At 50.5% G+C, this 25251-nt stretch overlaps 1 protein-coding gene across 3 annotated transcripts in view; it reads right to left on the bottom strand.

The window, feature by feature from the left end:
* Window positions 1-25251, bottom strand: part of B4GALNT4 (beta-1,4-N-acetyl-galactosaminyltransferase 4) — a 184274-nt gene that overhangs the window by 66683 nt on the left and 92340 nt on the right. For all 3 annotated transcript variants that reach the window (XM_075326956.1, XM_075326958.1, XM_075326957.1), the window contains exons 10-14: window positions 20670-20736; window positions 20458-20592; window positions 17179-17288; window positions 16991-17091; window positions 16737-16813 (exon numbers count right to left, since the gene is read on the bottom strand). In XM_075326956.1, the coding sequence (XP_075183071.1) occupies window positions 16737-16813; window positions 16991-17091; window positions 17179-17288; window positions 20458-20592; window positions 20670-20736 (490 nt within the window). The remainder of the gene's footprint in view (window positions 1-16736; window positions 16814-16990; window positions 17092-17178; window positions 17289-20457; window positions 20593-20669; window positions 20737-25251) is intronic.

Genomic DNA, 25251 nt, shown 5'->3' with positions numbered 1-25251 from the left:
GCAGGGCCATGTCCCTGAACGGTACTCCAGCTCCGTATCCAGCAGGTTCAAATGGGTCTGTGGATGGAGCCCGGCGTCAGAGCTTTGAGGCCGGCAGGATCCCACTTCCTCAGAGCCCCCCAGGGGGATGTGGAAGGAAAGCAGCATGTGGGCTCCAGCCTCCGTACCAGCAATAGGTACCTCAACCTTACAACACCATCAACGGGTGAGAAGGGAGCATGCTGGGGGCCCTATATGGGCCCTCTTTTCTTCCATCCGAAATAGTCAGCAGCTACTGCTGACTAAAATCTGTGGAGCTATGCATGGATGTCTGACCTCCTTCGCACAAAGCTTGAAAACTGGAGAACCCGTGATACCACGGGGGGGTATAGCCAGAAGGGGAGGGGCCTTGCACTTTTTAGTGTAGTGCTTTGTGTGGCCTCCGGAGGCAGTAGCTATACCCCAATCAATCGTCTGGGTCTCCCAATAGAGCGCTGAAGAAATAAACAGTTTTATCTGACTTTGTGCCAGAAAATATTGCACATTTAGACACAAATACTCACACAGGAGACGTAGAGTCCATTTTCTGACTTTAAAGAGGTTGTCCACTACTAGGACACAACTCCTTAAGATTCTATGTTTCCCCCAGGTAAAATAATAAAGCCTGTACTCACTCCTGTATCAATGCCCTTCCTTCCGGGCTTGCGGAGTCGGGGGTTGTGACGTCACGCAAGCTCCGTCCCCAATCAGCGCCAGCTTCCTTCTCCATGCCTTTGGACCAAACCGGCAATCAATAGGAAGTGAGCGCAGCCGCAGCACTCACTTCCTGTTGATTACCTTGTTTGGTCCGAAGGCGGAGAGACAGAAGCCAGTTCTGATTGGACGCAGGGCTCGATGACGACACAACCCCATGTGAGCCCCAGCACTGAGCCGCTGGAAGGGCGCCGGTACAGAAGGTGAGTACAGGCGTTATTATTTTACCTGGGAGAACCATAGAATCAAAAGGGCTTGTCCTAGTAGAGTACAAATACTTTAAGACTGGAATAAACATCTTAAGTCATATAATGTCTGTTAATAACTTTGCCTCAATTTACTCCAAAGATCTTTTATTTTTTTAATTCCTGATAAATCTGCCCATTATGTCTACCACGGGTGGTCATCTGATATATTAGTGCGGCCCTTTCTCCTCCATTAGTGGGCTGCACTACAGCCAATGTGTACCCACGTATATACAGAACACAGCTGGTCTTCTCGTCTGCGTTTTCTCCAGGTTTTTTTTGTTTTTTTTTTTACTTTGGCCAATAACAGGTCCAATTCTAGCGGAGGGGAAGAGAAAACTTGCAAAAGCAATCATCTGTGATCTGTTCTTGTGTTAAGCTAAACATCTGCGGAGTTAACACAAACTGAAGGTGCAGAGCTATAAACAAGCCCGTATATAGACACACAGCTTGTTTGGGCAGTCACCATAACAGACGCAGCATTTGGTGTACAGAAGCGCTGTGGCCCGGTCACTTACCAGCTCTGTGCCCTAATAATCTGGAATTGGGGATGATAGCAAAAATAAGATACCAACTGGGGAAACACAGCACACGCAGCACATGCAGCACCCCACCTCATCATTCCTAAAGACAAGCTCCCTGCCTGACGAGACATCTGTCCCTGTTGAAGATCATTGGATGTTCATGTAATTTTTCATTCATTTCATAAATTAAAAAGCAAAATCAAAATTAGAGGGTAAAACAAATCAGAATAAGGAATGCAGCAAAACAGCTTATATCTATTCTGCATAACAATGTCAGAGACTTTCATCTTTATGCACCATAACTACTGACCTTACCAGCTTAAGAAAACCCTTCTCCCCTAGATAAAATTTGTCTTAAAAAAAAAAAGAAAAGCAAACTACGGCATGTACTTACCCTCCCCAGGTCCAATGCTTCAACTCTGCTCCCCTTTGTTATTGTCTGCAGTACTAAAGTCACATTAACAGCGCTGCAGCCAATCAGCAACCTCAGTTGCTTTGTCCAAGGTGACAGCACGAGCTGCTCAGAGCCAGTGATTATCTGCAGCGCTGTTAATGTGCTGTGATCACCACAGACAATAAAAGACAATGGGAGCCGTGGAGGACACTCAGTGCTGCACCTGGGGCTAGTGAGTAAATTACAGGGTTTTTTTCGAAATAAACTAAAACCAGTGGTTTTTCGAAACCGGAAAACTCCTTGCATGGTATTCTTTGCTTTATTTATCACATTTTTCTCAGAGAGATCCCATGAAAATAAACTTATTAAAAAGCATCTGCATTCTTGGACCCCGATGATCATTTACCATTTGTAGGATAAGCAGGCAGTAAGTGTTCATTTTCCTTACAGCGCCACCACAGGGGACATAGAGCATTACACAGAGTAGGACTGGTTCTCTAGAGAGCTCTTGGTAACTATTCTCCACTCTTACAAGAGACAAAGATTCTTGACAAGGGACTCCCTTACCTATATTAACTCTATATTATCCTAATAGGGCACATGAAGAGGTTTTCAGAAGATTTTCATAAACAGGACAAGCTAATTAAAGGGTTTATCCATCACTTTATCAATGATCCTTAGGATAGGTCATCACTGTCTGATCAGCCTGAGTAGGACACTGCCGATCCGCTGTTGTCAGTATCAGTGGCGGTAGCTCAGTTTCAGAGCTGTCCTGTCGTCTGATAGTGGCGGCGGGGTACTGGACATCTGCCTCCTTTTGATTTGAATAGGAGGTGGATGTGCAACGGCCGCTATCAGAAGACGGAGCAGCTCCGGAACTGAGCATTTCCGGTTGCCTGCTACCGCCAACGGCACAGGGAACACCTGTTTGGCGGGGGTGCGGTGTGTCGGCCCCCAGCCAATCAGACACTGATGACCTATCCTAAGGAAAGACTGTCAATGTAAAAGTAATGGACAACCCCTTTAAAGTTATTTTTTCTTTAGACCCTTGCACTTTAAATTGGACTTGTCACGTGCCATAAATATATATCTTTTTGCCAGCTGAAAATGCCGCGGTTCTTCTGAAACCAAAGTGTTTTTTCTTTTGTTCCTGCGCTACTCCATTCCTGAAATATGGCCTCTTCTTCCCTATATGAAAATCGAGTCTTATTAGGCAAGTAGGCGTGGCCATTAATAATTTTTTTCAATTGCAATCTTATTCAGGACCATGCCCACATTGATTTAAAAAAAGAGAAAAAAAAGCAAAGCAGACTGGCTTTATACAGTGTGTCCACCCATATCCTGTCCACCGCCATTAACTTGAGAATGGCGGCAGCTATAGTCATAGAAGTAGTGTCTAGGTATAGTAAAGTAGCCATGTGCTACGCAATGAAACCACCTGTAGCACCACCTGGTGGAAAACAATGGAGTTAGCATTTTTATCTCGAAAACGGAACGAGATAGAGAAAGAAGGGAATTTTGTTTACTTACCGTAAATTCCTTTTCTTCTAGCTCCAATTGGGAGACCCAGACAATTGGGTGTATAGCTACTGCCTCCGGAGGCCACACAAAGCATTACACTTAAAAGTGTAAGGCCCCTCCCCTTCTGCCTATACACCCCCCGTGGGATCACGGGCTCCTCAGTTTTAGTGCAAAAGCAAGAAGGAGGAAAGCCAATAACTGGTTTAAGAACAAATTCAATCCGAAGGAACATCGGAGAACCGGAACCATTCAACATGAACAACATGTGTACCCGAAAAAACAAAAATCCCTAAGCAAACAGGGCGGGTGCTGGGTCTCCCAATTGGAGCTAGAAGAAAAGGAATTTACGGTAAGTAAACAAAATTCCCTTCTTCTTTGTCGCTCCTAATTGGGAGACCCAGACAATTGGGACGTCCAAAAGCAGTCCCTGGGTGGGTATAATAACCCCTCGTGATAGGACCGTAAAAACAGCCCTACCCTACAGGTGGGCCGTCGCCGCCTGAAGGACTTGTCTACCTAGGCTGGCGTCCGCCGAAGCGTAGGTATGCACCTGATAATGCTTGGTAAAAGTGTGCAGACTCGACCAGGTAGCCGCCTGGCACACCTGCTGAGCCGTAGCCTGGTGCCGTAATGCCCAGGACGCACCCACGGCTCTGGTAGAATGGGCCTTCAGCCCTGAGGGAACTGGAAGCCCAGCAGAACGGTAGGCTTCAAGAATTGGTTCCTTGATCCACCGAGCCAGGGTGGATTTGGAAGCTTGCGATCCTTTGCGCTGACCAGCGACAAGGACAAAGAGTGCATCCGAGCGGCGCAAGGGCGCCGTGCGGGAAATGTAGATTCTGAGTGCTCTCACCAGATCCAACAAATGCAAATCCTTTTCACATTGATGAACTGGATGAGGACACAAAGAAGGCAAGGAGATATCCTGATTGAGATGAAAGGGGGATACCACCTTAGGGAGAAACTCCGGAATCGGGCGCAGAACCACCTTGTCCTGGTGAATCACCAGGAAGGGAGATTTGCATGACAGCGCTGCTAGCTCGGACACTCTCCGAAGAGACGTGACCGCTACTAGAAAAGTCACTTTCTGTGAAAGGCGAGAAAGGGAAACATCCCTCATAGGTTCGAAAGGCGGCTTCTGAAGAGCAATGAGAACCCTGTTCAGATCCCAGGGCTCTAACGGCCGCTTGTAAGGAGGGACGATATGACAAACCCCTTGCAGGAACGTGCGTACCTGAGGGAGTCGTGCTAGGCGCTTCTGAAAAAATACAGATAGCGCTGAGACTTGTCCCTTGAGGGAGCTGGGCGACAAACCTTTTCCCAAACCGGATTGCAGGAAAGAAAGAAAAGTAGGCAATGCAAATGGCCAGGGAGAAACTCCCTGAGCAGAGCACCAAGATAAGAATATTTTCCACGTCCTGTGGTATATCTTGGCGGAGGTTGGTTTTCTAGCCTGTCTCATGGTGGCAATGACCTCTTGAGATAATCCTGAACACGCTAGGATCCAGGACTCAATGGCCACACAGTCAGGTTCAGGGCCGCAGAATTCTGATGGAAAAACGGCCCTTGAGACAGCAAGTCTGGTCGGTCTGGTAGTGCCCACGGTTGGCCTACCGCGAGGTGCCACAGATCCGGGTACCACGACCTCCTTGGCCAGTCTGGAGCGACGAGGATGGCGCGGCGGCAGTCGGACCTGATCTTGCGCAGTACTCTGGGCAACAGTGCCAGAGGTGGAAACACATAAGGAAGCCGGAACTGCGACCAATCTTGAACTAAGGCGTCTGCCGCCAGAGCTCGGTGATCGTGAGACCGTGCCATGAAAGCCGGGACCTTGTTGTTGTGCCGAGACGCCATTAGGTCGACGTCCGGCATCCCCCAGCGGCGACAGATCTCCTGAAACACGTCCGGGTGAAGGGACCATTCCCCTGCGTCCATACCCTGGCGACTGAGGAAGTCTGCTTCCCAGTTGTCCACGCCTGGGATGTGAACTGCGGATATGGTGGAAGCCGTGTCTTCCACCCACGTCAGAATCCGCCGGACTTCCTGGAAGGCTTGCCGACTGCGAGTTCCTCCTTGGTGGTTGATGTATGCCACCGCTGTGGAGTTGTCCGACTGAATTCGGATCTGCTTGCCTTCCAGCCACTGCTGGAAGGCTTGTAGGGCAAGATACACTGCCCTGATCTCCAGAACATTGATCTGAAGGGTGGACTCTTGCTGAGTCCACGTACCTTGAGCCCTGTGGTGGAGAAAGACTGCTCGCCACCCTGACAGACTCGCATCTGTCGTGACCACCGCCCAGGATGGGGGTAGGAAGGATTTCCCTTTCGACAATGAGGTGGGAAGCAGCCACCATCGAAGAGAATCCTTGGTCGCCTGAGAAAGGGAGACGTGCCTGTCGAGGGACTTCGACTTCCCGTCCCATTGGCGGAGAATGTCCCATTGCAGTGGACGCAGATGAAACTGCGCGAAAGGGACTGCCTCCATTGCTGCAACCATCTTCCCTAGGAAGTGCATGAGGCGTCTCAAGGGGTGTGACTGGCCTTGAAGGAGAGATTGCACCCCTGTCTGTAGTGAACGCTGTTTGACAAGCGGAAGCTTCACTATTGCTGAGAGAGTATGAAACTCCATGCCAAGATATGTTAGCGACTGGGTCGGGGTTAGATTTGACTTGGAAAAGTTGATGATCCACCCGAAACCCTGGAGAGTCTCCAGTGCAATGTTCAGGCTGTGTTGGCATGCCTCTTGAGAAGGCGCCTTGACAAGCAGATCGTCTAAGTAAGGGATCACAGAGTGTCCCTGAGAGTGCAGGACTGCAACTACTGCTGCCATGACCTTGGTGAAGACCCGTGGGGCTGTCGCCAGACCAAAAGGCAGGGCTACGAACTGAAGGTGTTCGTCTCCTATAACGAAGCGTAGAAAACGCTGATGCTCTGGAGCAATCGGTACAAGGAGATAAGCATCCTTGATGTCTATTGATGCTAGGAAATCTCCTTGAGACATTGCAGCGATGACGGAGCGGAGGGATTCCATCCTGAACCGTCTGGTTTTCACGTGCTTGTTGAGAAGTTTTAGGTCCAGAACGGGACGGAAAGACCCGTCCTTTTTTGGTACCACAAACAAATTGGAGTAAAAACCGTGACCTTGCTCTTGAAGAGGAACAGGGATCACCACTCCTTCCGCCTTTAGAGTGCACACCGCCTGCAGAAGAGCATCGGCTCGGTCGGGAGGCGGAGACGTTCTGAAGAATCGAGTTGGAGGACGAGAACTGAACTCTATCCTGTACCCGTGGGACAGAATGTCTCTCACCCAACGGTCTTGGACCTGTGGCAGCCAAATGTCGCCAAAGCGGGAGAGCCTGCCACCGACCGAGGATGCGGAGAGAGGAGGCCGAAAGTCATGAGGAAGCCGCCTTGGTAGCGGGTCTTCCGGCTGTCTTTTTTGGGCGTGACTGAGCCCGCCAAGAATCTGAGCTCCTCTGATCCTTTTGAGTCCTTTTGGACGAGGAGAATTGGGACCTGCCCGAGCCTCGAAAGGACCGAAACCCCGACTGTCCCCTCCTCTGTTGGGGTTTGTTTTGTCTGGGCTGAGGTAAGGATGAATCCTTACCCTTGGACTGTTTAATGATTTCATCCAAACGCTCACCAAACAGCCGGTCACCAGAAAATGGCAAACTGGTTAAGCACTTTTTGGAAGCAGAATCTGCTTTCCATTCCCTTAACCACAAGGCTCTGCGTAAAACCACGGAGTTGGCGGACGCCACTGCCGTACGGCTCGTAGAGTCCAGAACCGCATTAATCGCGTAAGACGCAAATGCAGACATTTGAGAGGTTAAGGATGCCACCTGCGGAACAGATGTACGTGTGACCGTGTCAATCTGTGTAAGACCAGCTGAAATAGCTTGGAGTGCCCATACGGCTGCGAATGCAGGAGCAAACGACGCGCCGATAGCTTCATAGATGGATTTCAACCAGAGCTCCATCTGTCTGTCAGTGGCATCTTTAAGTGCAGCCCCATCCTCTACTGCAACTATGGATCTAGCCGCAAGCCTGGAGATTGGGGGATCCACCTTGGGACACTGGGTCCAGCTCTTGATCACGTCAGGAGGAAAGGGATAACGTGTATCCTTAAGCCGTTTGGAGAAACGCTTATCTGGATAAGCGTGGTGTTTCTGGACTGACTCTCTAAAGTCAGAGTGGTCCAGAAACGTACTTAATTTACGCTTGGGATACCTGAAATGGAATTTCTCCTGCTGTGAAGCTGACTCCTCCACTGGAGGAGCTGGGGGAGAAATATCCAACATTTTATTGATGGACGCGATGAAGGGAATTTTGTTACTTACCGTAAATTCCTTTTCTTCTAGCTCTTATTGGGAGACCCAGACGATTGGGGTATAGCTACTGCCCTCTGGAGGCCACACAAAGCACTACATTAAAAGTGCAAGGCCCCTCCCCCTCTGGCTATACCCCCCCCGTGGTATCACGGGTTCTCCAGTTTTAGTGCCAAAGCAAGAAGGAGGAAGCCAATAACTGGTTTAAACAAATTAACTCCGAATAACATCGGAGAACTGAAAAACCGTTCAACATGAACAACATGTGTACCCGCAAACAACAAAAAAAAACATCCCGAAGGACAACAGGGCGGGTGCTGGGTCTCCCAATAAGAGCTAGAAGAAAAGGAATTTACGGTAAGTAACAAAATTCCCTTCTTCTTCAGCGCTCTATTGGGAGACCCAGACGATTGGGACGTCCAAAAGCTGTCCCTGGGTGGGTAAAGAAATACCTCATGTTAGAGCTGCAAAACAGCCCTCCCCTACGGGGGTGTCACTGCCGCCTGCAGGACTCTTCTACCTAAGCTGGCATCCGCCGAAGCATAGGTATGCACCTGATAATGCTTGGTGAAAGTGTGCAGACTGGACCAGGTAGCTGCCTGGCACACCTGTTGAGCCGAAGCCTGGTGACGTAATGCCCAGGACGCACCCACGGCTCTGGTTGAGTGGGCTTTTAGCCCTGAAGGAACCGGAAGCCCCGCAGAACGGTAGGCCTCTAGAATTGGTTCTTTGATCCATCGAGCCAGGGTGGCTTTAGAAGCCTGCAACCCCTTGCGCGGACCAGCGACAAGGACAAAAAGTGCATCGGCACGGCGCATGGGCGCCGTGCGGGAAATGTAGATTCTGAGTGCTCTCACCAGATCTAGCAAACGTAAGTCCTTTTCATACCGGTGAACCGGATGAGGACAAAAAGAAGGCAAGGATATATCCTGATTAAGATGAAAAGAGGATACGACCTTAGGGAGAAACTCCGGAATAGGGCGCAGCACTACCTTGTCCTGGTGGAACACCAGGAAGGGAGCCTTGGATGACAGAGCTGCCAGCTCAGACACTCGCCGAAGCGATGTGATCGCAACAAGAAACGCCACTTTCTGTGACAGCCGAGAAAAGGAAACTTCCTTCAGAGGCTCGAAGGGCGGCTTCTGGAGAGCAACTAGTACCCTGTTCAGATCCCATGGATCTAACGGCCGCTTGTACGGGGGCACAATATGACAGACCCCCTGCAGGAACGTGCGCACCTTAGAAAGACGTGCTAGACGCTTCTGAAAAAACACGGATAGTGCCGAAACTTGCCCTTTAAGGGAGCTGAGCGACAAGCCCTTTTCTAACCCCGATTGCAGGAAGGAAAGAAACTTGGGCAATGCAAATGGCCAGGGAGACACTCCCTGAGCAGAGCACCAGGATAAGAAAATCTTCCACGTTCTGTGGTAGATCTTAGCCGAATTCGACTTTCTAGCTTGTCTCATTGTGGCAACGACTCCTTGAGATAATCCTGCAGATGCTAGGATCCAGGACTCAATGGCCACACAGTCAGGTTCAGGGCCGCAGAATTCTGATGGAAAAACGGCCCTTGGGACAGTAAGTCTGGTCGGTCTGGCAGTGACCACGGTCGACCGATCGTGAGATGCCACAGATCCGGATACCACGACCTCCTCGGCCAGTCTGGAGCGACGAGTATGATGCGGCTGCACTCGGATCTGATCTTGCGTAGCACTCTGGGCAAGAGCGCCAGAGGCGGAAACACGTATGGGAGCTGAAACTGCGACCAATCTTGAACCAAGGCGTCTGCCGCCAGAGCTCTTTGATCGCGCGACCTCGCCATGAATGCCGGGACCTTGTTGTTGTGCCGGGATGCCATTAGGTCGACGTCCGGCACTCCCCAGCGGCGACAGATTTCCTGAAACACGTCCGGGTGAAGGGACCATTCCCCTGCGTCCATGCCCTGGCGACTGAGGAAGTCTGCTTCCCAGTTTTCTACGCCTGGGATGTGAACCGCGGATATGGTGGATGCTCTGTCCTCCACCCACATTAGAATGCGCCGGACTTCTTGGAAGGCTTGCCGACTGCGCGTCCCTCCTTGGTGGTTGATGTATGCCACCGCTGTGGAGTTGTCCGATTGGATTCGGATCTGCTTTCCTTCCAGCCACTGTTGGAAGGCCAGTAGAGCAAGATACACTGCTCTGATCTCCAGAACATTGATCTGAAGGGTGGACTCCTGCGGAGTCCACGTCCCCTGAGCCCTGTGGTGGAGAAATACTGCTCCCCACCCTGACAGACTCGCATCTGTCGTGACTACTGCCCAGGATGGGGGCAGGAAGGATCTTCCCTGAGACAATGAGGTGGGAAGGAGCCACCATTGTAGGGAGTCCTTGGCCGTCTGGGAAAGCGAGACTTTCCTGTCCAGGGACGTTGACTTCCCGTCCCATTGGCGGAGAATGTCCCATTGAAGTGGGCGCAGATGAAACTGCGCAAAGGGAACTGCTTCCATGGCTGCCACCATCTTCCCTAGGAAATGCATGAGGCGCCGCAAGGGATGCAACTGGCCCTGCAGAAGAGATTGCACCCCTGTCTGTAGTGACCGCTGCTTGTTCAGCGGAAGCTTCACTATCGCTGCTAGAGTATGAAACTCCATGCCAAGATACGTTAGTGATTGAGTCGGTGATAGGATCGACTTTGGAAAGTTGATGATCCATCCGAAAGACTGTAGGGTCTCCAGCGTAGCATTCAGGCTGTGCTGACATGCCTCTTGAGAGGGAGCTTTGACCAATAAATCGTCTAGGTAAGGGATCACCGAGTGTCCCTGAGAGTGCAAGACTGCTACCACCGCCGCCATGACCTTGGTGAAGACCCGTGGGGCTGTCGCCAGACCAAATGGCAGAGCTACGAACTGAAAATGGTCGTCTCCTATCACAAAACGTAGAAAACGTTGATGTTCTGTAGCAATTGGCACGTGGAGATAAGCATCTTTGATGTCTATTGAGGCAAGGAAGTCTCCTCTGGACATTGAGGCAATGACAGAACGCAGGGTTTCCATCCGGAACTTCCTGGCGTGCACATGTTTGTTGAGCCGTTTTAGGTCCAGAACAGGACGGAACGAGCCGTCCTTTTTTGGAACCACAAAGAGATTGGAGTAAAACCCTTGCCCTTGTTCCTGAGGAGGGACTGGGATCACCACTCCTTCCGCTCTTAGGGAGTCCACCGCCTGCAGCAGAGCATCTGCTCGGTCTGGATGTGGGGAGGTTCTGAAGAACCGAGCTGGAGGACGAGAATTGAACTCGATTCTGTACCCGCGAGACAAAATGTCCGTCACCCACCGGTCTTTGACCTGTGACATCCAAATGCCGGAAAAGCGGGAGAGCCTGCCCCCGACCGGCGATGCGGAGGGAGGGGGCTGGAAGTCATGAGGTAGCCGCTTTGGAAGTGGTACCTCCATTTGCTTTCTTGGGGCGCGTGTGAGCCCGCCACGAATCTGAGTTTCTTTGCGTCCTCTGAGTCCCTTTGGATGAGGTAAACGGTGTCTTGCCCGAACCTCGAAAGGACTGAAACCTCTGCTGCCACTTTTTCTGCTGAGGTTTGGTTGTTCTGGGTTGTGGTAAAGAGGAGTCTTTACCCTTGGACTGCTTAATGATATCAGCCAATGGCTCGCCAAACAGTCTATCTCTAGATAAAGGCAAACTGGTTAAACATTTTTTGGAACCAGCATCTGCTTTCCAGTCCTTTAACCACAAGGCTCTGCGCAAAACTACCGAATTGGCGGACGCCATTGAGGTGCGACTGGTAGCTTCTAGGACCGCATTGATAGCGTAAGACGCAAACGCCGACATCTGCGTGGTAAGGTGCGCCACTTGCGGCACTGCTGGATGTATGATAGCATCCACTTTTGCTAAGCCAGCTGAAATAGCCTGGAGTGCCCATACGGCTGCGAATGCCGGAGCAAACGACGCGCCGATAGCTTCATAGACAGATTTTAACCAAAGGTCCATCTGTCTGTCATTGGCATCTTTAAGTGAAGCGCCATCCTCCACTGCAACTATGGACCTAGCTGCGAGTTTGGAAATCGGGGGGTCTACCTTTGGACACTGTGTCCAGCGCTTGACCACCTCAGGGGGGAAAGGGAAACGCGTATCTTTAGATCGTTTAGAGAAACGCCTTTCTGGGTGAGCGTCGTGCTTCTGGATTGATTCTCTGAAGTCAGCGTGATCCAACAAAGCACTCAATTTACGCTTGGGATAAAGGAAACGAAACTTCTCCTGCTCCGCAGCCGCCTCTTCTGCTGAAGGGGCTGGGGGAGAAATATCCAACAGCCTATTGATGGCTGAGATAAGGTCGTTTACCATGGCATCCCCATCAGGGGTATCCAGGTTGAGAGGGGTTCCAGGAATGGATTCCTGATCACTCTCATCAGACACATCACAGGGAGACTGATTGCGCTGAGACCCTGAGCAGTGTGATGACGTCGAGGGTCTTTCCCAGCGAGCTCGCTTAGGGTGGCTGGGGCTATCATCTGAGTCATAATCCTCGGCCTGTGAAGCCGGGGACCCCCCTGTGGGCTGGATTAATTCCAAGTGAGGGGGACCTGAGGACAGAGGCCTCGCCGTGCCCAAAGACTGAGCCCCATGCATAGATTGCAAGGTTTCAAGGATTTTTGCCATAGACACAGACATATTATCAGCAAAAACTGCAAAGTCTGTCCCTGTCACCGGGGCAGAACTTACAAGCGTCTCAGCCTGGGTCACTACCTCTCCTGACTCCGGCTGGCGAAGCAGCACCGGGTCGGAGCATTGCACACAATGGGGGTCATCGGAGCCTGCTGGTAGATTAGCCCCACATGCAGCACACGCAGTATACACAGCCCTAGCCTTGGCAGCCTTGCGTTTTGAGGATGGCATGTTGTTGCTTCCACAGAGTGATCTGGGAGATGCAGCCAGAAGCGACCTCACAGTGCAAGAAATACAATATCTCTATATCCTACACAGTACACCGATACACCGTGAGGCACTAGAGGGACCAGCACAGAAAAATCGCTTACCGCCCGCTTAAAAAGCGGGTGTGTGGTCGCCAGATAGCCCCTAGTCCAGGTCTCCCAGAGCCTTGCGTCCTTCCTCCAGCCAGACATGCATGTAATGGCTGCCGGCGTCCTGAGAGAGGAAGGGGGGCGGGCCCTGGGCGTTCCTGGCTAAGAGCGGGAAGCCTGCTTCCCTCTGTGCCTAGTGTGAGGGCTGGAGCATGTAAATCAGGCTCCAGCCCTCGTCGCTGCTAGCGAACAGCGTCTCTCCCCTACCCTGAATGACAGGGTGGGGGCGGGAACGAATCGGAGCTGCCGGCGTCCTAGGCCCAAAAAGCCGGGGACTCAATTTATAACCGCCGCCGCCGTAAAAGCGCGGACGGCGGATCCCCGGCGCACCACAAGTCACAGCAGCGCCGCCCGGTCCAGAGGGGGTCGGCGCTGCGTTCCCATACACAAAAAATCCCCCAGTAATCTGTAGGGACACTAACTCCAACGTTGCGGTCCCCGGCGCACTACAACACCCAGCCAGCCCGGAGTGTGTCTGTGTCTGCCGGGGACACAGAGTACCTGTATGATGCAGGGCCTGTCCCTGATCGTACTCCTGCTCCGTCTCCATCAGGTTCTAATGGGTCTGTGGATGGAGCCCGGCGTCAGAGCTGAGAGGCCGGCAGGATCCCACTTCCACAGAGCCCTACCAGGGGATGTGGAAGGAAAACAGCATGTCAGGCTCCAGCCCTGTACCAGCAATAGGTACCTCAACCTTACAACACCATCCAGGGGTGAGAAGGGAGCATGCTGGGGACACTATATGTGTCCTCTTTTCTTCCATCCGAAATAGTCAGCAGCTACTGCTGACTAAAATCTGTGGAGCTATGCATGGAATGTCTGACCTCCTTCGCACACAAAGCTAAAACTGGAGAACCCGTGATACCACGGGGGGGGTATAGCCAGAGGGGGAGGGGCCTTGCACTTTTAATGTAGTGCTTTGTGTGGCCTCCAGAGGGCAGTAGCTATACCCCAATCGTCTGGGTCTCCCAATAGAGCGCTGAAGAAAAGATCATTCACTATGGCGTCACCATCAGGTGTATCCAAATTGAGAGCGGTCTCAGGATCAGAATCCTGATCAGCTACCTCCGCCTCATCATACAGAGAGTCCTCCTGCTGGGACCCTGACCAGTGTGATGAAGTCGAGGGCCGCTCATAGCGAGCTCGCTTAGGCTGTCTGGGACTGTCGTCCGTGTCAGAGCCGTCACCCTGGGATGCATGGGACACCCCCGGAGCCCGGAGCTGTTCCAACTGAGGGGGACCAGGGAGCAATGATTCAACAGTGCCCATGGTCTGAGTTACTGGTCTAGACTGCAAAGTTTCTAGAATTTTAGTCATAGTCACAGACAATCTATCAGCAAAAACTGCAAACTCTGTCCCCGTCACCTGGACAGTATTCACAGGTGGTTCTCCCTGGGTCACCTCCAGCAGTGGCCCCGGCCGAGCAAGTGGCACAGGGGCCGAGCACTGCACACAATGGGGGTCAGTGGAACCTGCCGGTAGAATAGCCTCACATGCGGTACAAGCAGCATAGAAAGCCTGTGCCTTGGCACCCTTGTTTTTTGCGGACGACATGCTGTCTGAGCAATCTAGGAGGGTATATAGCCAAGAATCACCAGCGACCGTTTAGTGCAATGTATAGCATGCAAGCATAAAAATACAATTGTACACTTCGGCACTAGTTGGGGTCAGCACCGAGGTGCCGCTTACCGCCCGCTAAAAGCGGGTGTGTGGTCGCCAGAATCCCGTGCCTGGGTCTCCCAGAACTTGTCTCCCCTCTCCAGCTCAGACTGCACACAGGAATGGCTGCCGGCGTTCTGTGAAGAGGGGCGGACCGTGGGCGTGCCTCAGACAAAGTGCGGGAAACTGGCGTCCCACTGTGCTCAATGTGAGGGCTGGAGTATGTAAAGCAGACTCCAGCCCTCATCGCTGACGTTCTGTACAGCGTCCCGCCCTTCCCCTGACTGGCAGGCCTGGGGGCGGGAACGAAACGAAACTAGGCCGCAAAAGCCGGGGACTCTAGTAATAAGCGCGGCCGTCAAATATGCACGGCCAGCGCGGAAGTCCCCGGCGCACCACAAATCCCAGCCGCGCCGCAGTGTAAACTGCCAGCAGCGGCCGGCGCGGCAGTTTCCAACACAATAACTCCCTCAGCAAGCTGTGGTAGTGTGGCACAAGCGCGCAGCGCTGTTGTCCCCGGCGCACTAACACACCCAGCAATGCTGCAGTGTGCGCGCGGTCTGTACGGGGACACAGAGTACCTTGACGTAGCAGGGCCTGTCCCTGACGATACTCCGCTCCATATCCAGCAGATTCCTAGGGGCTGTGGATGGAGCACGGTCCCATGTGCCTGGAGACCGGTAAAATCCCACTTCGCCCAGAGCCCTAAGGGGGATGGGGAAGGATGCAGCATGTGGGCTCCAGCCTCCGTATCCGCAATGGGCACCTCAACCTTAACAAACACCACCGACAAAAGTGGGGTGAGAAGGGAGCATGCTGGGGACCCTAGTATGGGTCCTCTTTTCTTCCATCCGACATAGTCAGCAGCTGCTGCTGACTAAACAGTGGAGCTATGCGTGGATGTCAGCCTCCTTCGCACAAAGCTTGAAAACTGAGGAGCCCGTGATCCCACGGGGGGTGTATAGGCAGAAGGGGAGGGGCCTTACACTTTTAAGTGTAATGCTTTGTGTGGCCTCCGGAGGCAGTAGCTATACACCCAATTGTCTGGGTCTCCCAATTAGGAGCGACAAAGAAAAAGTGAATTACAAAGTTGTAGGGCATCATCAATTCAATACAAATCGACCCCTTGCATACAGAAATGCTATGATTAGAATGTGTAAAACTCACAAGGCTGCAGACGTGAAGCGATACCTCATGGAGACCTTCCTACAAGTCATTGGGTATGGTGGCTGCGTGGAGTGGCCTCCACGCTCACCTGACCTGACTCCATTGGACTTCTTTCTGTGAGGTCACATCAAACAGCAGGTGTATGTGACCCCTCCACCAACATTGCAGGACCTACGACGACGTATCACAGAGGCTTGTGCAAACGTGTCACCTACCATATTGCACAACGTGCAGCCAGATACAGTATGCTGTGCAGAGTCCAGATGTGTACTGCAGCTGACGGGGGCCACTTTGAGCATCAAAGTTAAATGAGCGCCATATGCGTGACCAGCATTCAATGTTTGGGGGTGGGGGGCATGGGTTTCATATCATAGCATTTCTGTATGCAAGGTGTCGATTCGTCTTGAATTGATGATGCCCTACAATTTTTAAATTCACTTTTTTTCTCTATCTCGTTCCGTTTTCAAGATAAAAATTCTAACTCCGTTGTTTTCCACCAGGTGGCGCTATAGGTGGTTTCATTGCGTAGCACATGGCTACTTTACTATACCTAGATGCCACTTCTATGCCTATAGCTGCCGCCGTTCTCAAGTTAATGGCAGTGGACAGGATATGGGTGGACACACTGTAGACAGGGAAGAGAGGGCTATATCTCAGGAACAAACAGGTGCAGGAACAAAAGGGAAAACAGCACCAGATTCAGGACCACGGCAGCATTTACACTGCTGATTGACAGGCCAGTCAGACATGTATGTAGAGAATTACGCGGTACATGTTAGATGAACTGTCCAGAAAGGAACTTTATATGGAAGAAACGGAATACTATGGAATATGGAAGCAACGGTCTGGATGTCTGTGTCATTCATAATCATCTTTCAGGGGCCCTTTAAAAAGATCTTTCCGATGTCCATACTTAAAGTGCTTCAGTGGATGACAAAATCACCTAATATATAACAATAACCTCAGTGTCAAGATCTGACGCTCTTCAGCTATAAATGTCTTACAACAGTGGCACAATAATAGAAAAAGACATGAGTCATCCATTTCTCTTACGCCGGGGACTATCTATAACAGTAAGACGCTCTGTACGTACGCTGGCGATTGAAGAAGAGGAATGGCATTTGGGGGGAATCGTCGTCATCCATCTTCATGTACTTATAGAATCCGAACCTTAGGGAAGAAAACACAACATGAAAGGTTGTCTTATTTGCGTGACAAGAATCAGTGTGAATTTTAAGGAAGCGAGGCTGTGGCTTGGAGACAACAGCCATTTCAAGGAAAGCAGGAGAAAATGCATGTAGGGTATCACAGCCAAGAGACGGCCGGTGCGAGCCACAAAGGACTCACTTCTCCAAGTATACTGGGGATTCCCGGTAGAAGCATTTGTTTTCTGTTTCCATGTGGGTAAGACGTGTGAAGTCATTAGGGTAGACGAAGGTAAGGTAAACCTAAAAAATAAGGAATAAACAGTAATTAAAGGTGATGGGAGGTGGAAGAGAGCGCTGAGACATGAAAGACATCCAGTCGTTACTTACAAACTGCAGGCCCTGGTAACGGGCAATGGGAAAATCCTTCACCACATAAGTAGGGTTGTACGCACAGGGGACCAGCACGTTCTCCACCTTAGATTGTTCAATCATGGGGGCTGTGGAGAAATCATGGGGTTATGTTCCACACTGACGTCTGCTGCATAATTAGTGTATGTGCACACAACGGCTTTTTCAGGTGGGTCCACTGATAATAATAATAATTAATAAATAGTTTTATCATTATTATTATAGCGCCACTTATTCCATGGCGCTTTACATTTGAAAGAGGTACACATAGTAGGGACAAGTACAATAATCATAAACAGACCGGTACAGTAGGAGAGAAGACCCTGCCCGCGAGGGCTCACAGTCTACAAGGGATGGGTGAGGATACAGTAGGTGAGGATAGAGTTGGTAGTGTGGTGCTATAGTGGGCTGAGGATTACGGTAGGTTGCAGCCTTGTCAGAAGAGGTGGGTCTTCAGGTTCCTTTTGAAGCTTGTCAAGGTAGGCGTAAGGCTGATTGTTGTGGCAGAGCATTCCAGAGTATGGGGGAGGCATGGGAGAAATCTTGGATGTGATGGTGGGAAGAGGAGATGAGAGGGGAGTAGAGAAGGAGATCTTTTGAGCATCTGAGGTTACGTGCAGGTAAGTACCAGGAGACTAGGTCACCGATGTAGGGAGTAGACAGGTTGTAGATGGCTTTGTAGGTCATGGTTAGTGTTTTGAACTGGAGTCAATGAGCAATGGGAAGCCAGTGAAGGGATTGGCAGAGAGGAGAGGTCGGGGAGTAGCGGGGGGACAGGTGGATTAGTTGGGCATAATAGTTTAGAATAGATTGTAGGAGTGCGAGTCTGTTATTATAATAATAATAATAATAATAATATTCTTTATTACTGAATCGAAGAAAACAAATGACCGGAAAACACAAGTATAAAAGACACCCCGAGAATTGTTAGAAAATGCTCAAAAAAACCCCCAATAAAAAAGTGACAAAGAAAAAATGCTTAAGGAGACTTCAGAAGAGAGAAAACAAAAAGACATCAGTGATTCCTGAAGAGTCCTCCTTTTGAAAAACTCTGGGGGTTCATCCACCTGAAAAATACGTTGTGTGGACATACCTTAAAGGGAACCGGTTAGGTGCAATATGCACCCAGAGCCACGAGCCGTTCTGGGTACATATTGCTAATCCCTGCATCTAGTAGAATAGATAAAGAGATCTTTAGAAAAATAATATCTAAACATCCTTTATAATATATGCTAATGAGTGCAGGGACTAGTTGCAAGGGCGTTATTTCCCCCAACTAGCTGCCCTCTTAGTATGTGAGCACACTCACAGGGGTGTGCTAACATGCTATTCAATGCAGCGTCACCAGCGGTGACGCACGTACCTGTGTCCATTGTCACCACTGATAACGCCGCGTTTAGGCTCAGTGCGCATGATCAGAAGTCCCCTGCATTTCCGGTCATGTGCACTAGACCTCTCTGAAGCCGGGACGGGTACACCCAGCTTCATAGTGCACATGATCGGTAGTGCAGTCACTTATGATCATGTGCACTGACACTAAACCTGGCGTCTGAGGCGGTGACAACGTACACAGGTGTGTACATCACTGCTGATGACGCTGGCCAATGGGCATTGAATAGCATGATAGTAAATCCCTGTGGGCGGACTAGTCGAAGGATATAACGCCCTGCGCTCATTAGCATATCATAAAGGATATTTAGAAATACTTTTTCTAAAGATCTCTTTATCTATCATACGAGATGCTGGGACAGTTAGGTACGGATTAGAAATATGCACCCAGAACTGCTTGTGGTTCTGGGTACATATTGGACGTGACAGGTTCCCTTTAAGGCCATGTTCACATGGAGTCTTTTTTGAGATGTTCAAGCATGACAAAGTTTTTCAAGTGGAAGCTGCTTAAAGGGGGTTGTCCAGTCTAGAATGAAAAGTCTATAGTGTGAATCCTCCTAGTCTACGCACGGTGTGTTGAGGCGTTTGTATTTCTGAAGCATTCCTTGTAGACTTTTGATTGGACAGTGCCTAGTTTGGAGCGGATTCCTTCTCTTACCAATGCTAATCAGACTCTGATCAGAGTAAGGTCTGTTTTTCTTGGAGGTGGAGAGTAGGAAAAAAGGAAAGTTTCTCTACTTTCTACATTCTGTCAGTCTATGAAAAACGAATTGCACTCCGATGTCATCTGAATGCAGTCTGATCTTTTTCACGGACCCATAGACCTGAATGGGCGAGTGCCAACAGATTCACATAGGCAAATTGTGCATGCTGTGATATTTTTCACAAAACGAATTTGCGTGAAGAAAAAAATAAATAAATAAAAAATCGGTCCTCTGCACAGCCTCATTGAGTAACATTGGTCCGAGTGCAATTTGAATTTTTTTGACATATAGCATTTGGACTGAATATAAGGCCTCGTCCATATATACTATTAGGGTGCACAGAAATGACAGAGGGGAGCTCTGTGCTCTCAGCTGTCCTGGACCAGCGGTGGCAGACAAATGCTATGCAGCTGTGTCCATATAAAAAGGGATACAACCCCTTTTCATTTTACTTCAAGCCTACCCAAACCATTGGAATCCTAAGTTTTCAATGTCCAATGTGGCCCCTACAGAGAACTTGACATAATGACAAATTCTAATAAACGATGATTACAAATTATGTCATGGGGAATGCAAGTCTTTATCAGAAGAGCTGAGAAATCTCCTTTAGAAGGTCCCTTGGTTCAAAGTGGCCAGTTTTTTTTCTATTGTGTTGATACTATTACTCTTTTTAGTATTCCGTATGGTCATTTTTTTTCTTTTTTTGGTTAAATTGGCCTTACAGTTCCAAAGATATAAGGCTTTTTTTTATCAAAGGGGCGTGGCTCACAGGATCCTCGGGGGCGTGCTTTTAGCTGTTCTGCATTATTATTGTGAGCCATACCCTCTTGGTTAAGGCTAGAAAAACTAGCATTAAATATAAAAAAAGTCCATATCTCCGGAACTGTATGGCAGATTTAAAACAATCAAACAAAAAAAATAACCATACAATATACTAAGGGGAGAAGCAAGAATAAAATAATAGTAAGAACTGGCCAGCTTTGGGGACCTCTCAGCTCTCCTGATAAAGACTTCCTTTTGCCATGAAATAATTCATAAGCATTGTTTCTTAGATTTCCTCATTGGGTCTGTCCCTGGAAATTATTATGAATCTATGAAGTAAAACGATTTCCCAGATTTCGATCTACCATTACCTGCCCACAGATCTCATTATTCATGTGCTTACTCATATAAAAAGTGTCTCGAGGATCTTGTCTCAAGATATCGACCGTGGGTTCCTCTCTGGTTAGGCGATGGTCGATGACACCGGACATCGTTTGTGGGATGTGGGAGACCTCGTTCATTTTATAAGAGGACTCATCTGGAAGAGAACAGCTTATTGAGGAATATCCTAAGCTGAAGATACATTGTGTGGTAACAGATCGTACATTATCTTACCTGTATATAAAGATAAAAACGGAGAATCCACAATTTCAAACTTCATCCCTGGGAGAGAAAGGCGCCACTACAATACAGATACAGAAGAGTAAAACTCCTGGCAGCGAAACTAGGGACCACCTGGTATAAAAGTCGCTGCTCCCCTGAATCCAGTGTTGTTTTCTTTGGTTCCTGAGACTCTCTGTTCCTGGAATACAGCGACTTTTCCTTGTAAATAAATTTAGTGTTATTATTCAAGTGGATATGATCTTGAACTCTTCTATAGAGTTTTCTGAGGACCATGCCCACTTGGCTAATAAGACTAGATGTCACACAGAGTTTTGCACAAACTTCGCGAACTCTCATGGCGTCATTGGACTCTGTTCAGGCTACAGATTCTGACACTCCAATCAGATCAACACAGGCAGATTCGGGCATCGACCTGCTGTGTGCTGATTCATAGGCAGGCTAGCAAGAGTTAGGGCGGCTTTGCACGTTGCGACATCGCACATGCGATGTCGGTGGGGTCAAATCGAAAGGGACACATCCGGCATCACTTTCGACATCGTACTGTGTAAATGCTAGATGATACGATGAACGAGCGCAAAAAAGAGAATTTTGTTTACTCCCCTAAATTCTTTTTCTTATAGTTCCGACATGGGAGACCCAGACCATGGGGTGTATAGCTTCTGCCTCCGGAGGACACACAAAGTACTACACTAAAAAGTGTAGCTCCTCCCTCCGAGCATATACACCCCCTGGATGACCAAATCTAGCCAGTTTAGTGCAAAAGCTGAAGGAGGACATCCACCCACAAGTAGAGACAGAGCAAAACCCGGAACAACCGGAACCTCTGACTACAACAACAGCCGGTGAAAACACACGGAACAAGAAAACTGCCAACAGGCAACAGGGAGGGTGCTGGGTCTCCCATGTCAGAACTATAAGAAAAAGAATTTACGGTAAGTAAACAAAATTCTCTTTTTCTTCATCATTCCTTATGGGAGACCCAGACCATGGGACGTCTCAAAGCAGTCCATGGGTGGGAAATAAACAGAAAACTGAGAAGTAGGCAAAACCTAACTTCACAAATGGGCGACAGCCGCCTGAAGGAGGCGTCTGCCTAAGCTCGCATCTGCCGAAGCATGAGCATGCACTTGGTAGTGCTTTGAAAAGGTGTGCAGACTAGACCAAGTGGCAGCCTGACAGACCTGCTGAGCCATAGCCTGGTGCCTGAAAGCCCAAGAGGCACCGACAGCTCTGGTCGAGTGTGCCTTGATCCCCGGCGGGGGAGGCATCTGAGTACTCTGGTAGGCATCGGATATGGCCGACCTAATCCAACGAGCTAGGGTCGGTTTAGAAGCCGAGAGACCCTTGCGCTGACCTGTGGTCAGCACAAAAAGAGAGGTGCACCGCCTAAGAGCGGCGGTGCGTGACACATAGATCCGGAGCGCCCGCACCAGATCTAAAGTATGCAACGCTTTCTCAAGGCGATGAACAGGGGCCGGACAAAGGGAAGGCAATGAAATGTCCTGGTTAAGGTGGAAAGGAGACACCACCTTAGGAAGAAAGTCCAGAGTCGGACGGAGAACTACCTTGTCTTGGTGAAAAAACAAAAAAGGTGACTCCGAAGAGAGCGCGGCCAAATCAGAGACTCTCCTGAGAGAAGTTATGGCCACCAGAAAGACGACTTTCTGTGAAAGTCGAAACAAAGAAACTTCCCTAAGAGGCTCAAAGGGGGGTTTCTGTAAGGCCGTGAGGACCAGATTAAGGTCCCAGGGATCCAAAGGCCGCCGGTAAGGTGGAATGATGTGAGATGCGCCCTGCATGAAGGTACGCACCTGAGCCAGTCGGGCGATACGCCGCTGAAAGAACACTGACAGAGCCGAGACCTGTCCCTTAAGAGAATTGAGGGATAGTCCTAGCTGTAGACCGGACTGTAGAAAGGACAGGATGGTTGGCAAGGAAAAAGGACAAGGAGCATGGCCGGAAGAACGACACCAGGACAGGAAAATTCTCCAAGTCCTGTGGTAAATTTTTGCCGAGGAAGACTTCCAAGCCTGAGTCATAGTGGAGATGACTTCGGGAGGAATGCCGGAAGCCGTCAGGATCCAGGACTCAAGAGCCACGCCGTCAATCTGAGAGCCGCAGAATTCTGGCGGAAAAACGGACCTTGAGAGAGAAGGTCTGGGCGGTCCGGGAGACGCCACGGCACCTCTACGGACAGACGGAGCAGGTCTGGGTACCAAGCTCGCCTGGGCCAGTCTGGGGCGATGAGTATGACCCGACGGCCCTCCATTCTGATCTTGCGCAGGACTCTGGGCAAGAGAGCTAGAGGGGGAAACACGTAAGCCAGACGAAACTGGGACCAATTCTGAACCAGCGCGTCCGCTGCAAATGCCTGAGGATCGTGGGAGCGAGCCACGTAAACCGGGACCTTGTTGTTGTGCCGGGATGCCATTACATCCACTTCCGGAGTGCCCCACTTGCGGCAGATCGACCGGAACACTGCCTGATGCAGAGCCCACTCGCCGCTGTGCACGGTTTGACGGCTGAGATAATCTGCCTCCCAGTTTTCCACGCCTGGGATATGGACTGCGGATATGGTGGACTTGGAGTCCTCCGTCCACTGCAGGATGCGTTGAACCTCCAACATTGCCAGGCGGCTGCGAGTCCCGCCCTGGTGATTGATGTAGGCAACTGCTGTCGCGTTGTCTGACTGGACTCGAATGTGCTTGCCCGCCAACAGGTGGTGAAAGGCTACGAGAGCTAGGAGCACAGCTCTGATTTCCAGCACATTGATCGAGAGGACTGATTCGGACGGAGTCCAAATGCCCTGTGCTCGGTGGTGGAGAAATACTGCTCCCCAGCCGGAAAGACTGGCATCCGTGGTGAGGATCACCCAGGACGGGGTCAGAAAGGAGCGTCCCTGAGACAGAGAGAGAGGCCGAAGCCACCACTGAAGAGAGCTCCTGGCTTGTGGCGACAAAGCCACCAACCTGTGCAAGGAAGAAATCCGCTTGTCCCAACAGCGGAGAATGTCCAGCTGCAGAGGACGCAGATGGAACTGGGCAAAGGGAACCGCTTCCATTGACGCCACCATCTGACCCAGCACCTGCATAAGGTGCCTGATGGAGTGACGGCGGGGCCTCAACTGAGAGCGCACCGCCAGATGGAGGGACTGCTGTTTGACTAAGGGCAGCTTGACAAGTGCCGGCAGAGTTTCGAATTGCATCCCTAGGTACGTGAGTTTTTGGGTCGGGGTCAGAGTGGACTTGGGCAGATTGACAAGCCACCCGAATTGAACAAGAGTGGTGAGAGTGAGCGAGACACTCCGCTGACAGTCTGCAATGGATGAAGCCTTGACAAGAAGGTCGTCCAGGTAAGGAATTACTGCCAACCCCTGGAGGTGCAGGACCGCAACCACTGCTGCCATGACCTTGGTGAATACTCGAGGGGCCGTGGCTAACCCGAAGGGGAGAGCCACGAATTGGAAATGTTCCTCTCCAATTGCAAAACGTAGCCAACGCTGGTGTGAAACTGCAATTGGCACATGCAGATAGGCATCTCTGATGTCGATGGATGCCAGGAAATCTCCTTGGGTCATTGAGGCAATGACTGATCGCAGAGACTCCATGCGAAAATGCCGCACCTGAACATGCTTGTTGAGAAGCTTGAGATCCAGGATGGGCCGGAAGGAACCGTCCTTTTTGGGGACTAGGAAGAGATTTGAATAGAAACCTCTGAACCGTTCCCTGGCGGGAACTGGCACAATTACTCCGTTGGCCTGCAAGGATGCCACGGCCTGAGAGAAGGCGGCGGCCTTGGAGCAGGGGGGAGTTGACAGAAAAAATCTGTTTGGCGGGCTGGAAGAGAACTCTATCCTGTAGCCGTGGGAGATGATATCCCGCACCCACTGGTCGGAGACGTGTTGAAACCACACGTCGCCAAAGTGGGAGAGCCTGCCACCGACCAAGGACGTTGCTGGCTCGGCCAGATAGTTAAGAGGAGGCTGCCTTGGTGGCAGCAGCTCCTGCGGACCCTTGTGGACGCGGCTTCTTGCGCCAGGTGGGCTTCTGGTCCTTGGCCGAGTTAGTGGACGAGGCCGAGGGCTTAGAGGATGACCAGTTAGAGGAACGAAAGGAACGAAACCTCGACTGGTTCCTGCCCTGGACAGGTTTCCTGGCTTTAGTCTGTGGCAAGGAAGTAACTCTTCCCGCCAGTAGCCTCCTTAATAATTTCATCCAGCTGTTCACAGAACAGCCTGGACCCAGCAAATGGGAGCCCAGCAAGGTACTTCTTTGAGGAAGCATCCGCCTTCCACTCACGAAGCCACAAGATCCTGCGGATAGCGAGGGAATTGGCGGAGGCCACCGCAGTGCGGTGAGAGGCCTCCAGCATGGCAGACATGGCATAGGCTGAAAAGGCTGAAGCCTGGGAAGTTAAAGCAACCAATTCAGGCATAGAGTCCCTAGTGAGGGTATGCATCTCCTCCAGAGAAGCAGAGATGGCTTTGAGAGCCCACACTGCTGCAAAAGATGGGGAGAACGAGGCCCCTGTCGCCTCATAGACAGACTTGGCCAGGAGGTCAACCTGGCGGTCA

This window comes from Anomaloglossus baeobatrachus, chromosome 10 (assembly GCF_048569485.1).
Source record: "Anomaloglossus baeobatrachus isolate aAnoBae1 chromosome 10, aAnoBae1.hap1, whole genome shotgun sequence".
NCBI classification, from domain to species: Eukaryota; Metazoa; Chordata; class Amphibia; order Anura; family Aromobatidae; genus Anomaloglossus; species Anomaloglossus baeobatrachus.
This window is presented reverse-complemented; position numbering and strand designations above follow the sequence as displayed.